The 16,722-nt window shown below is 39.4% G+C and overlaps 1 protein-coding gene across 1 annotated transcript in view; it reads right to left on the reverse strand.

The window, feature by feature from the left end:
* Nucleotides 1-6,045: 6,045 nt before the first annotated feature.
* Nucleotides 6,046-16,722, reverse strand: part of SNCAIP (synuclein alpha interacting protein) — a 59,044-nt gene continuing 48,367 nt past the window's right edge. The window contains exons 8-11 of the mRNA XM_054397728.1: nt 14,414-14,506; nt 10,890-11,952; nt 9,091-9,161; nt 6,046-6,159 (exon numbers count right to left, since the gene is read on the reverse strand). Coding sequence (XP_054253703.1) covers nt 6,075-6,159; nt 9,091-9,161; nt 10,890-11,952; nt 14,414-14,506 — 1,312 coding nt within the window. The 3' untranslated portion in view covers nt 6,046-6,074. The remainder of the gene's footprint in view (nt 6,160-9,090; nt 9,162-10,889; nt 11,953-14,413; nt 14,507-16,722) is intronic.

A 16,722-nucleotide genomic window follows, 5' to 3' on the forward strand; every position in this document is an offset into this window, starting at 1 on the left:
ATTGTAGTCTACATGCAGACAGAAGTCTCACTGTGAAGTCCATTCACTAATCCATACAAAGTGCATGATTTGGTGACATTTTTACTTTTAACTGTGTTGTACAGCTGTATTCTGACATTGCTCTAAATGATGGTGATGAAACATGCAACGCATCAGTTCTCACAGAACATATTTCTGAGACAGTTACCATTTTGATATAAGTAAGTGGATGCTGGAGTATTTTTTTTACTGTTATGCTGTCAATCACATTTTCTGCTATTGATCTTGATGTCGTGAAGAGATTTCTGAATAACATGTGCAGTGTAATGCCATCTAAACTGTTTGTCTAACTTGTCTCCTTCATCTCTTTCATCTAACAACTCTGCTGACTATAGTTAATTTATTCATTAGTAACCTGGCAAACAAGTGTATTTGCCCTCTAATATGGACACTGAAAGGCAAACAAATAAAATACTACTAAAATGCTGCTCGGCTAATGCAGGACAAAGCATAGCCCATCATTCTGGTGATGAAATAAAAGTACCATACTTGCATTTTTGATACAACATCTCTAACACTGGAAGCATGCAAATGAATCAGGTACCCACAGAAGACAAGGCTCTTAGAAAATTATTTTCATTCTTCAAAAGAGGAGCACCAGAGACTACATGAGATCGAGAATTCAGTACTGCTCTCCAATGTTCTGTTTATTACCTTTGGTACAGCACTACAGGAGAAATACAGAGGTGTCTTATTGTGACGTCTTTGGGGCTGAGTGACAGAACATGGAAAGAGTTTCTTTGCATCTGTGGTGTTCCTGAGTTTTCTGGATGCACATTACTTCACTAGCCAATTAGTTCGCTACCTTCTTCTGATCAAAATTTCTGAGTGGACAGGGGAGTACACTTTTGTGCCAAGGGTTGTAATCAAGAGGGGTTTGTGCTCCTGCTAAAAGCTTTGGCTAACTGATATTTTCTGAAAGTGTTTTCTGGAAAATGCCTGATGAGTTTTTCTGCCTCTGGGAAATGATTATGATTTTCTAACAGAAGTCTGACTTAGACTCGTGCCAGGAGGGATCTGCATGGAGAATTATAAACCAAACAGAAGGAACTATTGCACCTGGATTCTATAGCTACTAAGGATACAAATATGCAGCACACACACTTCAGCCAGCTGAAGATCACAGAATCAGCATTTCTTTAATAGGCATGACATCAGTGCACCACGTGCAGGCTTTGGGGCCCTAGGCAGGGAAGAGCTCAGAAATTAGAAATAATAAAATCAGCAGTTTATACAACATCAGTTCACCTTCTCCAGAAATAAAACTCTCCAGACACATCAAATTGGCCTTTCCTTTGCATTATCTAGCCCTGAAACTGCTTTCTGCCCCAATGTACTCAGGAACCATGTAGCTCTTACTTGAAACACCCAGCCCTCCTCAGCTGTACTCAGTTACAAAGTTATGTGGGATGGGGGGACTGTGACACAACATCAATTACCTGGTGAGTATCTTTAACCACAGACCTTGAATATCTTCTCCCATGCTACCCAAATCTCATTTAGTAATCTCAGTTGCTGTACAAAATCTGCATAATTTGATTCACTAGGCACTGTATGAGAGTATACACTGTAGAAATTGCTACCCTGTGAAAGGCAGGTGACTTAAATTCTCAATCTCCAGAACAGGCAATTTCTTTCTTCTAGGATTTGACAACAGTTGGTCTGTTTCAACTTCTTTCACAGAAGTTCAGTTTTATCCCTTGTTTCAGAGAGATACTACAGATAGCTTTGGCAGACCTCACAAATCTTCAGTCAGTCAAGATTACTCAGCAGGATTGCTGCTTCTGTCATTCATATGACCACAGTTAACACTCTTCACATTCTCAAAAATGGAAATTGTCAATTTGTTTTAAGCCCATCTACCAGAGGATCTCTCCTTCTTATGCTCTCTTTCAGCACTCTGGCAATTGCAGTACATGTGTTTCTTCTCACTTTGCATTCAGATTTTTCATATACACACAAACGACAGGAGGCCCAGTTAGAGGTTCCTGGCTGATATTTTTGGAGGTTTGGTTGTTTCTTTAAACAACATAGCTCAGGTCAGCTAGAGTGCTAGGGTTATTACTTTAGTTCAAAAATCAAAGTGTTGCCAAGTGACAGATAAGAACCGTGGAAAGAAACTCAGAATTTTATTTTGGTAAGTGCATGCTTTTATTATTTATATTTGTTGGGTTGTTTTCTTTCTGATCTCTCGACTGGCTCCATTTTATCCAGTAGTACATTGTGATTATGGGAAGTCTAGAAGCACTCTGTCTGGGGCATTATGTCATTTTGTTCCAGGCCAAATGTGACATCACCCTGAAGAGTGACCCCAAATTAAGACATTTATATCACTTAATTAAAGGTATCCAAATACTAAGTAACTATTCCAAGAGCTCTACTGCTTCATCTTCCCCTCCAGTAAGTAGAATGGCACTGGTACTCCTGTAAATGAGATATCTATAATAGATAGGATGAACCATATTCAGGAAATCTCTCTTTTCTCCCTGATCAGAAAGGAAACCCACTGGTCAGGATGAATATAGCAAAAAATCAGGCAAGAGAAATTGCATAGAAAGCAAATCACAGAATCACAGAACATTAGGGGTTGGAAGGGACCTTGAAAAATAATCTAGTCCAGCCTCCCTGCCAACACAGGATCACCTAGAGTAGGTCACATAGGAATGCATTCAGGAAGATTGTTAATGTCTCCAGAGAAAGAGACTCCACAACTTCTCTGGACACTTCTTTGTGTGGTTTGTCACCCTTGCAGTGAAAAGGTTTTTCTTCACATTCACATGGAACCTTCTATGCTCCAGCTTGCACCCATTGCCCCTTGTCCTATCATTGGGCATCTCTGAGAAGAGCCTGGCTCTATCCTCCTTACACTCACCCCTCACTTATTTATAAATATTAATGAGGCCACCTCTCAGTCTCCTCCTTTCCAAGCTAGAGACCCAGCTCCTTCAGCTTTTCCACATAAGGGAGACATTCCACTTCCTTAATCTGTGTTAGCTTTGGGGTGCTCTTGTAAGGCGCAGCACGGCAGATTGCTGGCAGGAAAGGTTCACCGCGTGGTCGCACACTGATCTGGCTTCAGCAGACGGAGGGCAGTTAATGACACTCTTTGCAACGGGCGCTTGTTTGGTTTCTGGGTAAACTGAGGCGTGGCACGATTCTGGTGGCAAGGGGAAGCAGGCTAGATGACTTTGATTCAGCTTCTAGGCTTATGGTTTCTCTGACTTGCATGTGTATGGCTCGTGGCTTTATCCCAGGCTCTGGACCAGGCACTCGACGTAGGGCAGGGCAACTTGAGGCAGCAAGGCTTGCAGCAAGGCAAGGCTTCAGCAGGCTTGAGCAAGGCAAGGCAATGCAAGGGTGACTGCCAAGTCACTTGTATATACACAAATTGCCAGAGATCGATTGGTCCAATGGGGCACTGAAGCTAACCTGTAGCTGCCCAATGGAAAGGCATTCTGCCAGGCTATAGCCATAAAAGGCAGAAGCAAGGACCTTGTATCTGGGGGAGCAGTGGTCAGCTTACGTGCTCTCACCCCAGATAAACATCTTGTTTACCAGACAGGCAGGAGTCCTGTCCTCTTTGTTCTTTTTCCCGTGTTGCCCTGTTTCCCTGCAGAAAGAAGGGGAGAGAAAGGGACCCTGTCTAGACATCTTTAAGGCCTGTCTGGATTTGTACTGGGCCATGTCACGGCCCTACCAGGACACTACCTTGAAACAGTGCCAAGGATGAGTTGTTCCATCACCTTCCCAGGAATGGAGGCTAGGCTGACTGGTCTATAGTTACCTGGGTTCTCCTTCTTGCCCTTTTTGAAGATCAGAGTGACATTTTCCTTCATCCAGGCCCCAGGCACCTCTCCTGTTCCCCATGACTTAGCAATGATGCAGTGGCCTAGCAATGTGTTCCACCAGCTCCCTCAGACCCTGCAGGTGCATCCCATTAGGACCCATGGATTTATGGATGTCCAGATTACTTAACTGTTCCCTAATCCAGTCCTCATCAACCAAGCGATACTCCTCCTTTATCCTGATGTGCTCAGGGGCCTCATGGATCTGAGGCTCCTGAGGACAGTTGCCAGCAGTATACACAGAGCCAAAGGCGGCAGTCAGTACCTTCTTAGTATCCTGTCGCCAGTGCACCCACCTCATTCAGCAGTGAGCCTACACAGCCTCCATCATTTTTTTTCTGCAATGTATTTGAAGAAGCCTTTTCTGTTGTCCTTGACTTCCCTTGCAAGGTTTAATTCCAAGGGGGCCTTAGCTTTCCCAGCTGTCTCCCTACATCTTCTGACAATAGTCTTATTCTCAAGTGGCCAGCTCCTCCTTTCATGCTCTGTAGACTCTCCTCTTGTCTACCAGTTCTCCACTTAACCGTGTGGGTTTCCTGGCTCCCCTTCTCAATTTCCTACCTGTTGGTATGCTCTGATCCTGAGCTTGGATGAAGTGGTCCTTGAATGTTAGCCAGCTGTCGTGGGCCCCTTTACCTTCTAGTTCCTTGTACTTAATAAAAATCCTTGCATTTAATAAAAATCCTCTTGAGTGTCCACAGTATTAACTTACTAGTTCTGCAATTGCAGGAATTTACATAGTCTCAGTATTTTTTATATCCCTGCCCACTGCAGGAAAGTTGGAGCAACATGATCTTTAAAGAGATAGGAGGAGGGGCAAAGGCTTCAGATTGGAGCAGAGTTTAGGATGGACATTAGGAGCAAGTTCTTAAACAATGAGTGGTAAAACACTGGAACAGGTTGCCCGTGGATGTGGTTGAGGTCCCATCCCTGGAGACATTCAAGATCTGATCTAGTTGCAGCTGTCCCTGCTCATTGCAGGAAGGGTTGAAAAAGACAATCTTTGTGGGTCCCTTCCAACCCAAACCACTTGATGATTGTGTAATTGTCTTCATGATAAAAAAAATTCTTATGCAAACTTCCTATAACTTCCCTGTGTTCTATCAGAACAGTCAGCAAAATAAATCCTTGTGTATTTGGATCTTTCTCATCAAACTGTAGTAGTCTTCAAATGGAAGATTGATCAATATGATCAAAAGAAAGCAAATATATACATACACACGTAAATAAATGTGTCAAGTAAAGATTGCTTAGTAATCTGCTTTTGCATGTTGTGCTGCATGACACATTTACAAAACATGCTCAGAATTTACCCAAAACAAAGTGAATTCAGTGAGAGATTGCATTTTCTTGGAAAGGTTCAAAGAACACTTAATAAAAAGATCATGACAGTTTTGAAAGTATATGGACTGGGTCTTAGTAGATTATTTGATAATTTGAACAGAACTGAGCACATTGCCAGAGTTTGGCAAGTAACAATAAATGGTAATTTAAAACTGCATTTATGCTTTCTTTTTATTTCTACACATTTTAAAGCTGTAAAAGGAACCACTAACCATTAAAGCAGTTCTTGACTCACCTGATGCTATCAAAGTCCTAGTACAGGACATTGTCTCGTTATCAAATAAACACTGGTCAAAAGACCAATGAAATACTTAAAAGGTGAAGAAGTAAAATATAAGAAGTATATGCACTCAGTGTGTATTATTAACACAGTCTTTATTTCCTTTTTACAAAAAATAGAAATAATAACAGACAAAACATACCCCAAAAGAAAAAAAAAATCAATGCTTTTGCCTTGGTCTCACTGAGGAGCTGAGCAGGCAGAGTCCTGGCTGAAACTTTGACAGTATATGCCATTGACAAAGGGAAATAAAGATATATGACAATATACCCATGCAAGACACAAAGTACAAAACGTGTTCTGTGGCCCAACAAACATTTTGGAGGTTGCCTGTGTCATAACAATTTTCAAATTGTTACTCTTGCTCACCCATGCCTTTACACAGCACAACTTACAAACAAGTTACATATGCACATATATCATAAAAAAGTTTTGTGTACGGTCTAACTGATACAAATTAAGGCATCCTAACAGCTGTTGTTTTGCTGGTGAAGGTTATATCTCATATTAGTGTTTCAAAAAGAAGTATTTCAGGTATTTCAAAGTGAGACATCAAGAGATGTGGTTTAGAGGAAGAATTCCTGCAGCTCTGGCTCATCATTACTCTTTTGACTGTTGGATTTCTGGCTTGTCCTATTGATGTCATCAAGCCTGGAGAGAAAAAAAAGAAAGTTACTCATGGTAATGCAAGCAACATACAGGGATTTGCCTTGTGTTTGTTTACCCTGTTTTATTCCATTTGCAAGTACTGAATTCTGAATTCGTCTTTCTGTGCTTATTTCTCTAAATACACACTGCACAAACACTTTTTAATACTATGCAAAATACGTTTTAATACTGTGGATTCTTACTGAATTTCCTGTAGCTCTTATTCTAAAATCAAAACTGCAAGCCAATTAGTACACTGTCATAATGTTAACAATTGACAGAATGTCAAAAAATTCCTCTAGGAAAAAGAACCAGATAAAAAGACCCAAAGACAACAAACATTAGACAGATCCTACTTTTTTTTCTGACTCTGCTTGTAAGGGAATCTCTACTCCTCATTAAGAATCATCAGAGAAAAACACTTTTAAAAGACTAATTAATTAGACCTGCTTTGTATGTTTGCTTAAGTAAAAGATAGTGGCAAAGGCCATAGGAAAAATGGCAAGCAGTAATTCTCTTTCTGACATGGAGCCTATATCACATTTAACATTGCAATTTAAGTAAAATCTCAGTTCAGTAAGATTTGATTACATACGCTGTCAAGGATCATTTCTATAAAGTGTGTTTCCACTTCCACACTATGTAAACTGAAATGAAAAAAAAATTTAAAATCTATTGTGTATCACTGAAATGCTAGCTTGCCAGTTAAAGTGGAAAACTTAAATTCTAAGTACTTGAAAACATTGTTTCTTCACTTCTCTTAAGATGTCCTTATTCTGAATTTCCAGTATGTTCCCCCTCTCTTCAATTAAACTCCCAGATGAATGATTTTTAATTAAGCATCCAGCCCCAAGCAACTTCCAAACAGGCTGAGAGGCTCATTTTTAATTATTACTGCTGAATAGTAAAACTTCTACAATGCAGTGATGACTAGCTGCTGGATTGTGGCTGCAAAGGACAGATACTAGTGGGAAATGAAAAAACAACATCAAGGGGCAAGAGTATGTGTATCAAAAATTTGCCTTAAACTCTTGTGAGTTTACTTGTGAGTTTGACTGTTGTAAGCAGGAATAGCTTTATTCCAGTCTACAATCACCACAGAAATACCAAACATCCCCTTATGCACGATCATAACAATTCACAGCAGAACAACTGTAAACAAGGCCTAAATTACTTCCATAGTGATTTTATACTGGACTAGTTGGAATCGTGGCTATTTTATTGGACATACAGATAAACATCCTTTTTCTACAGTATGTATTTGAAAATATATCCAGCACTAGGTCTGGCAGTAGGGTATCTTTTAGCTTAGATCCACTTACTATTTTAGAAGCATGCCTAGTTTACAACCTGATGGTAGATTCTGCTGATTGCCCCTGACACATGAAGCAATTTTTGCGGTTGCTAGCTGTAGCTACAGCAGCTATAGGATTGGTATTGATATGGTGAGTTAGTGCATACTTTAATGTACTGCAGATCTCAGATGATTTAAGTTGTAGGAAAGAACCACTCATTGGCACACATGTAAGATGGAAAAAATCTACAGGCATTTGCTTGGAGTTGTAAAATGCAAGAAACCACCCAATCTTTTCAAGAGGACAAAAACATTCCAACCTATCCCACACACCTTAAATTCACTCCAGCGTGAAACAGGGTGTATCAAATTTGTAAAGGATGCCTTTAACCTCCCAGCAGGTGACTCTGCAGCTCTGCAGTGGCAGCCAGACATGCCTTGTCTGTCACTGGTTCTGGGGAAATGTCATGCTATTGAGGTTTTTTCACACAGGAGCATTCAGACAAGGCAATAGCAAATTGCAACAACTGGCTACGTCCAGGAGATGGCTCTAACAAAAGGGTAAAAGATCAATCAAAGTCTGGACAGGCAGCTGGATATTTTGACTGGAGGCTGCCCACTGATGCTCCTTCAAACTGCTGCTGTGCAGGAGTCAGTATCCTGCACTGGACTTTCTTCTTTGTTTTCAGGAAAGGGCAATACTTCTTGGAAACTTCACAGTTCTGTTTCTGGCTTCACACACACTGTGCCAGTGACTTCAAAACAAGACTCCCATTTCTATTATGGAAATTGAATTTTTAAGTATGGGAAGGTCTTGGCATTAGAAAACAAGTGAACTCAAAGAATTAATTAGACCTTTACAAAAGTGTAACTTGGAAGAAATGTAGGATCCCAAACTGCAAAACGACTGTTTTATAATTTTACCAGAAGTATCTGGTACTAAAATACATAATTTTGGTGTGGACAGCCACAATTTCCAGGCCTAATTAAAGATTTTAAATCTCAGTTTAACAAAAAAACAACCAAACAAACAAAACCCACAAGAATTTGTGAGTGTTAAAACTTGAATAAAAACGACAGTCAATTTTTAGAAAGCATTAGCTTATAAAATACACAAATTTTGTCAAATTTTCCAACGTGTTTTTATGAACCTTGAGGGATTTGCCTCTATCTGCCTGAGTGGTCCTGATGGAATACGTCTAAATTAAGGAGGCTGAACATAGTTAATCTGAAAAATGTGTGAAAATAGGAGAGCACTACAAACTTAAAGTACAGCACTCTGCCTCATGTTCTCCATTTTTGCTCTCCTTGAGAGAGGAAATTTAATTTCCATTCTCATCTGGTACTTGACTTTCATTCAACAGAGGCTGAACTCTCAGCCAAAGTGTGCTATACTCCCCAGTGGCTTTACAAGTATGAATACTTTCTATACTTGCTTGGAACTGAAGGCCTGCAGCCAGTTCAATTGTGACATCAGCAGAAATCCATCATACATTTCTACTTTTCTAGGAATTTAGATGTTCATCTGTTTCCCTTCTCATGTGTCAGTCGAGTATTTTATTTATGAATAAAGTTAGCAAACACATGCAGTTTGAAAGAAACAAAGCAACAGGGATGTGACACCATGCATAAGCACATACCAAGCATAATTACATAGAAGTTCTTCATTCAGCGTGCTAGAGGAAAGACTGGTGTAGCTGAAGTAAGGACCCTAAGGAAGTACAACATCATATCAGTTAAAACATGCACTGAGCTTACATGCACAACATGGAAGTCTACCAAGACATGCAGTCAAATATCCACAATAGTATTGTAACAGATTTCTTTTTGAGCTAGTAGATCTTTGAGATGTGTGCTGTGGTCTTTGGGGCTGGTGTGAAAAGTATTTCTTCCCCAGTGATGATACTGGAAAAAACAACATGCAAACATGGCTTTTTCACAGACAAAATGTGTTTTATAGTGTGTCTATACTGTTAGAATTATTTCATCCAGATCTTCAAATTCCTCAGGGAACTATGAAAACTCCTCATGACCTTGCAATCTATTAGACCATCTTTGAAGACAGAGTGTCTTTTCACTGTCACTATAAAATCTGAATAATCCTGATGAAAAAAATGGCTATTGTGTTATGAAAATACTTCTGTGTTAAATCAGCTGTTTGGCTACACGGTGTAAGATCTTTAGAGGCTTAAATCAGTAGTTCATACTGTGATTCTGAGTAAACCCTAATAAATGCAGTCCCACTTCAATTTAGCTATTTGGTCTCTCTTAGGTTTCCTTTGACATTTTCATTGCATTTGACATTCTGCTGTATAACATTACTGTTCTAGCAGTACTCCCTAATATGGATAGCTAACTGCTTACCAGTTCTCTCTTTCCACTGTTCCTTTCCATATTCATTTTGCCTCCTCTGTGCCTAAGATTTTCCAGTGCTTTTCTCCCATTACCTGGTCATACTCTTTACAGTATATAATTCACTATTCCTCCTCTGCCTCTTGGCCTGCTTTATGTTCTTTTTTTCAAGCTGAAATTATTCTTTCACCTCATGTCTTTCCATCCATCCCTTCCCTCCTACCCTGTCTTTTTTCACAGAGGATTAAATCATCTACCATTCCCTTTTATTCAACTCTTTATTTTATCTCCAGATGGTTGCACTTCTCCCCTCTGCTCCACAAGCACGCTTCACTTACAGTATTTCCTACCTCTGTCTTTTCATTCAGTATCTCTTCCTTTCCCTTAGAAGATAAATTTATTCAGAGTATTCTCTTCTTTCTTTCTTTTGACAGAAAAGCCAGTCTCCTAACTGGAGACACTATTTTTTTCGTTGGGATCCCAAAAGGGGCACTCTGTTGACCACAGAGAAAGGATGATATAAATTCAGTTCATTTTCCTACAGACAAACCATACCTTCTGTGATGAGAATACTCTGCTGTAAGGAAAGGGTGGACAAGACTGGGTATTGGCAGTTTCAGCACCTCACTGTTGTCTATAGCTCCCACAGAAGCTGGAAGGACCAGTTCAGCTATTTTTCCTCTTTATGTTCTATCACTTATTTTTATCCTGTTGGCCTCATTAATTTTGGCTGGGTAGCCTTTCCATTATTTACTCCTCAGAAATCCCAGATTCAAATGTTACACTCTTATTGTATGATGTCACTCAGAGCAACATCAAACATCATCTGCAGGCGAATCATGTCTCTGTGAAAAGCTTTGAACACTGAACGTGTGAACCATGTGTACTAATCATCCTAACTGTACACAAGCAATACCTGCCACTCCTTGGAAAAGCCTTCCAAAGTGGATGGGCTTTCCACAGGTCAAATACAGTTAAGTATTTGTGTGGATCCTTTTGTTACAGACAGGCAGGATGAAGAAGCTGTCAAACTTATTCATTACTGAATTAGACAAGAGAAAAAAAGCCCTTCTTTTAGTACACTCACTGGCTTGTTTCTTCCTTTTGTGAGAGCTGCTGGATTTCCTTTGCTGTCTGCTGTCTTCCTTCCTAATGAGGTAAAAGGCAGTGTCGATGAGGTTTTGATCAGGTTTGCTGTTTGACAGTTGTTGTTGTTGTTTTGGTTGCCACTTAGTGTTTCCATTATGGACCGAAAGGTTCCAAAAGGCCTTTTCAGCTGGTCCCCCACTGGCTCTCCAGAGCTGGGTGGAGCCCGCACAAGTCCTTTGCCCCGGTCTTTTTCCTTTTCCTCATTTAGTTCTGACTCTGTTAACTCCACTTGCACCACAGGCTCCTCAAAAGTTACTCGGAGCTTCAAATTTTGTGAGGTTCTGCGTTTTGAAGATGGAGACTTAAGAGCACTCTTAGGACTGGTGGCAACCTTTTGAGCAGTGGCACTGTCCATGCTGGAGGGAGAGTTGTCTCCACAAAATTGGCTCTGAGGTACTGTACCAGACTGATATGGGACTTCGTTATCTGGATCACTGCTCTCTGAAGTAGGGGAAGGACTGTGGCCATCCACAGACTTAGAGACCCTGATACCAAATGGGAAGCGGCGTCCTGCTGCAGAGGTGTGTTTCTTAATCATCAGATGCAAGCTCTCTGTGCTCTCAACACTCTCTACTATGGGCTGAGGCCTTGGTTTGTCAGTTCTTTTCACAGGGGTGTTTTTGTGGTCCTCAGAATTAGCTGCATCTGTGTCAGATTCACTGAGCGACCTCTGCATTAGTTGCCTCAGTCTGGCTAATTTCAGCTCCCTCTTCTCTGGCAAAATCTTCTTCACGTTCTTCGAAGATGCATGAGCATCCTGAAATTCCAAAGTCAGCTTTTCCTGCATACAGACATTTTCAGAGATTTCCTTCCCCAACAACTGGCGCAAGATTTTATCAGAGTCCTCATCTTTTATCTTGGCTCGAGTACGACTAGAGGCTCCCAGGTTGCCAAGAATCTGAATCCCATCCTGGGTGTTCAATTTATTTTTCGGTGGAGACAATTCTTCTGCTTCAGATGGTTTCCACTGGGGTTTGCCAGAAGCTGGAGATGATGGCAAGCTTAAAGAAAAAAAGATGGAATACCACAGCCAAATTAATGCAGATATAAAATGTGAAACTGTCTTTCCAGTGTATGTGTCTGTCTCAGCTTATTGTTACTTATCCTCTTCATCACTACTCATATGGAGTTCATTACTATGACGCCACAGTTAAGATTAGCAGAAAGGAGGATATAACCCTGCTTCCACTCCTAAGTAGGATTTGCATCTTCTCACTTTCTGTTACAAAGAAGACTTCTTAAAATCAAAACTTAGAATGATTATTTCAACACCAAAGATGACTTTCTAAGAAAAATTTTGAAGAAACTACTGTTTCCTACTTGTGCACTTCTACATATTTTAAAAGGCAGCCTCCGCAAGTCTAAATGTCTGCTATCCAAATCACATCATAATACAAAAGTAGCTTATTCTAAATACTGCTAAAGTACCAGGTTTCTGCATAGCAATCATTTAATAAATCTAAACATCATCTGGTATTAATAATAGTCATATAAGACTTGATAAAAAAACAGGGCCACCTGCACTCAAAACACTTTCAGATATGAAATACTGAAAAGCATGAGAATGGTGACAAGAATTTATTTCAATACTATTAGAATAATAAATTAAATTTAGAACTGTAAATGTTATATAATAGTGAGGAAATGACAATCTCAGATAAGTCTGATTTGCAAAGAATGTAAATTATAGAGACCATTTCTTTCCCTGGGACATATGCCAGAGCTCATAATATTCCACATTCTTATTTTAAAACACTTTTCTTCTAAGCAAGGGCACAGTGACAAAATTTAGGTTAGTGTGAAGCAGTGAATTCATAAATGTAATTTCTTTTTTTTTTTGCAACTTCTACTCTGACAAGCCCATCGTTTCTCACAGTGCACGAAATTCACAGGGTTTACTGGCCATCTCATTTTCAATTTAATTTGCACTTTCTCTTGTCTGGCAATCTGAAACAGACACTGAAGAGTAAGTATGTACCTACAGTAGAGTTTCATAGTAAAAAGGATAGGTTTTCTTACATCTGCACCTGGATCCTTGGATGGTGATACTATGCACAAGTGAGTTCTAGCTGGAATGAAAGGTAGTAGCCAACTATGAAATAAAATTTTAAATATAGTATCATTTTCAGACTTGCTTACTTTAACTAAAAAGATGTTGAAACCTTTCACAGGAATAATGAATGATGAGAGATCTGCTCTCATGTGATCTTATCTGATACTGAAAGTAATACAGTCACAGTGCTCAGAAGTGAGACCACTTGGAAAGACCAGTCACCAAAAATTACAGAAACCAAATGAGCTGGAGGACAGGATTTGGTCCAGTTGTCCCTGTTGAGCTGGCAGACAGGGAAGACAAAGATCATGATTTTCTGAAAAAAGGACAAAGCAACTCTTTCCAGTGTAGTTTTCTGCTTCATCAGGAGTTTGTGGCCTTTACAGTCCTCTTCTAGCTGAAATTCCTTTACAAATACTTCTCCAATCTCAATGTCTTTGTTCCTGACTTTGGTAACTATCTGCACTTGTCTGAAACACTGAGACATTAAATTCAGGGACATGAAACATTTGCCCAGAAAAGAGCTTGAGATTCTGTGAGGATGGAAAAAAAGCAGTCACTGATCCTATGAGTTTATACTTGATGATCCAAACCTCTGACCACCAGTGTGTGTAGAAGCTTTTATGTTGGCTTTATGCTTTAAAGTATATGTGGCTTCCTAACAACCCTGAAACAAGGAGAAGAGCTGTATATGTCTTCCAAAGAGGGAACTGAATGATAAAATGAGTCCTATTTGCATGGAGTTACTTAATTCATTTCAAATCATCTTCAGATTCCTATCAGAGAGAGGTTGTGTGCTGGCTTGACTTCCATGCATCACTTTAGAAATCTATGGCAAAAGCCAGAGAGATACATTAGCAGACTCCAGATTCAGTCCTCTGCTTTTACTTTAAAGTTATTCAGCTTGTGTCTATTTCTGGGCCTTCTGACAGGATAATAAACAATATATAAAATTTCAGGAATTTTTTGTTTTTATACAAGCTACTGCAGGCAAAACAATTAATGAACATAAGGAATCTTATTAATCTGAAAGCAGGTTTTGTTTGTTACCGGCTTTCTGAATTACTGATAGCAGTGAAGTATGGTGCACCACCACAAGGTCAAATTTTACAATTATCCTAGGGGTTTCTACAACCCTCTGATATTCATCTAACACAAAATATATTCTATTCCACTGTAAATCTGATTTTCACTCTGTTGGGAAATACAGACTGTTAATATCAGTGAAAACCTCCAATATTTACACAACATTACACACTGTCAAATTCTCAGGTCCAAGCTCACGCAGTAACAAAACACTTTTACTTTACAGAACATGTCTATGATCTGGACAGGTCACATCTTCTCTTGATAGCTGATGTACCCTGAAACTGCAAATCCAGACTGCAGCACAATTCCAGTCACCTTACCTTGGGGGTGTGGGCAGTGACTTGCCCTCTGATCGCTGCACTTCCAAAAGTTGCTGGAGCTGGTTCTGTAACGTCACACGTTCCAGTGTCTGCCTGTAAGGAAATATAAGACTGTTTACCTTGCACTGTAAAATTACCAGCATTAATAAGCTAAAGTATAACTGATATTTGTATTTTAAAAAGTTCTCTTCACCTATACTTTACATAGTATATGAGAAGAGACATTATAAATAATAACATAATCAGAGTTTGCACCTGTCTCTGAATCTCTGTGGACATTAAGTGATCACTGTACAAGACTACCTGAGAAACACTCACTTCTCAGGTGCTGTTTCTTACACTTCACACATGGGGCAAGTGTGGGATCACAAGCAGCAGTCCATTGGAACTGAGCGACTCTCAAAAAATAACAGTCCAGAAACAAAGATACAGCTGAGCAAACTTAGGGTCACTTGGTTCTTACTGTTTATGTAAAGGAAGAGTAAAGGGACAGATTAAAAAGTCACTGCCTATATTCGGTGGATGGCTTTTAGTCAGCTAAGTAATAGTTCAGGCAACTGTTCTCGCCTTTTCTACTTGCAAATTAACTCAGAGAAGCATCTCTGGCCTCTAGGAAAGGCTGGCCCCATCGACATTAGTCTAAGGATCAAGCGAAGTATGACTTCTGTGTATTCAGGGGAGTAGGATAAAACACATTTGCTTGCTGCCCAGCATTACCAAAGGTCCTAGCTGTTCTCTGCACCCTCCTTAGACTCTCAGGAGTGCTGTACGTACTGCAGTTTATCACTTTCAGAGTAGTGTTGTGATTTACACTGCATTGTAAATAACTTCAGAGACTAATGTTTAAAAAATTCTAATAGTACATATAAATTGCTAGCAATATGAGGGTGGCATCTATGCTAGAAAGTCCATTTAACAAAGAACTGTAATCACCATCTCTGTTGTTCTGCCACATACCTATTTCCTTAGGAAGGATTCATTTGAACCTGCAAACCTTCAAGTAGTTCTACAAGAATGAAGGAATAATCAATCTACCACAAATAGTTCTTCTCCATCTCCCTGCACCCACCCAATGCAGTCCTTCCATTCTAATATCAAAACCTTCCTTTACTTTGTCAACCTCCACAGATAACATTCAATCTTGTTTAATAAACTGTTAAGTTCCAATGCCCCTAGACATTGCACAGACAGCACTATAGGGAAACTACTAGAAAATAAGAGAGACTTACAGCTTTTTGTTACTGTACATATGCTATGGTTCACTTGGAATACAGTTGGTACATTTAAGTTTTATTCCCTAGTCCTGATCAAATGACCATGTGAAAATGTCTTTTTATCTGCTTCTCCCAGGCTCTGCTTCTGTTGCTGTAGAAGTAATCATGTTTTCAGTGTTTTTATTCTTGTTGGATCTGCAGAACTAATACAGTTCCCCACCAGTGAGCTGGACTCTTTCCTAGCTCACATGCCACCAGCAGAAGATTCAGCTGAGTTCCAAATGCAGTCTTTATAACTGTCAGTGTCAAAGCCAGAAATAATCCAGATGACTTTTTAAACTTGCAGTGCTGGCAGAAAACAAAGTTTTACTTTTAAATCAGAATGGATCTGAAGAGTGTTACAAAAATAAAGGTGGGAACTTGACATACTGCCTTGACATCATATTTTACAATACAACCTTTTTGTAGATTCTTTATTTACTTATTTTTCCATCTCTCTTTCTCTTGCCTACACACTTCCTTAGACTATTTTAAAATTACTCTTACCATCTGTCACCATTGGCTTATACTGCAACTCCCCAGATACTCTCTTCTAAGAGACAGAGAAAATTTCATTTGAGATTAGATTATGATGCAATTTATCCATTTTATTTGCCCTTTATGCTTCATTCTACTTCTATTTATAAACATCTCTGAAAAATGTAGCTAACAGCTTCTTACACTTTTAGCTCTCATGGAAATCTCTGATACCTCTTCTGCTAACTTAATGTGCTGATTCCTTTTAAACATTTTCTTATTATAAAAGAACTAAAGTTTCCTCCATTTTCACAGTTTAGCTGGTTAGTAAATAGCTCATAGAAACCCACACATCCTGCCAGCACGACCCCTTAAGACACACACTATACGCATACATATCTAACATGACATTGAAAACCAGGGATCACAATTTCTTGGAACAGCAATATTGCAAAGTATTTAAACCAGACAGTTTTATGAGACAAAACCAGTGTAGCTTCAGATGTAAAAGGATCTATTTACTTTATGATGTTTAATGCACAAATTCTGAGTGTCTTAGTTTTGACAATATTTGCAGTA

The sequence above is a fragment of the Indicator indicator genome, chromosome Z (genome assembly GCF_027791375.1).
Source record: "Indicator indicator isolate 239-I01 chromosome Z, UM_Iind_1.1, whole genome shotgun sequence".
NCBI classification, from domain to species: domain Eukaryota; kingdom Metazoa; phylum Chordata; class Aves; order Piciformes; family Indicatoridae; genus Indicator; species Indicator indicator.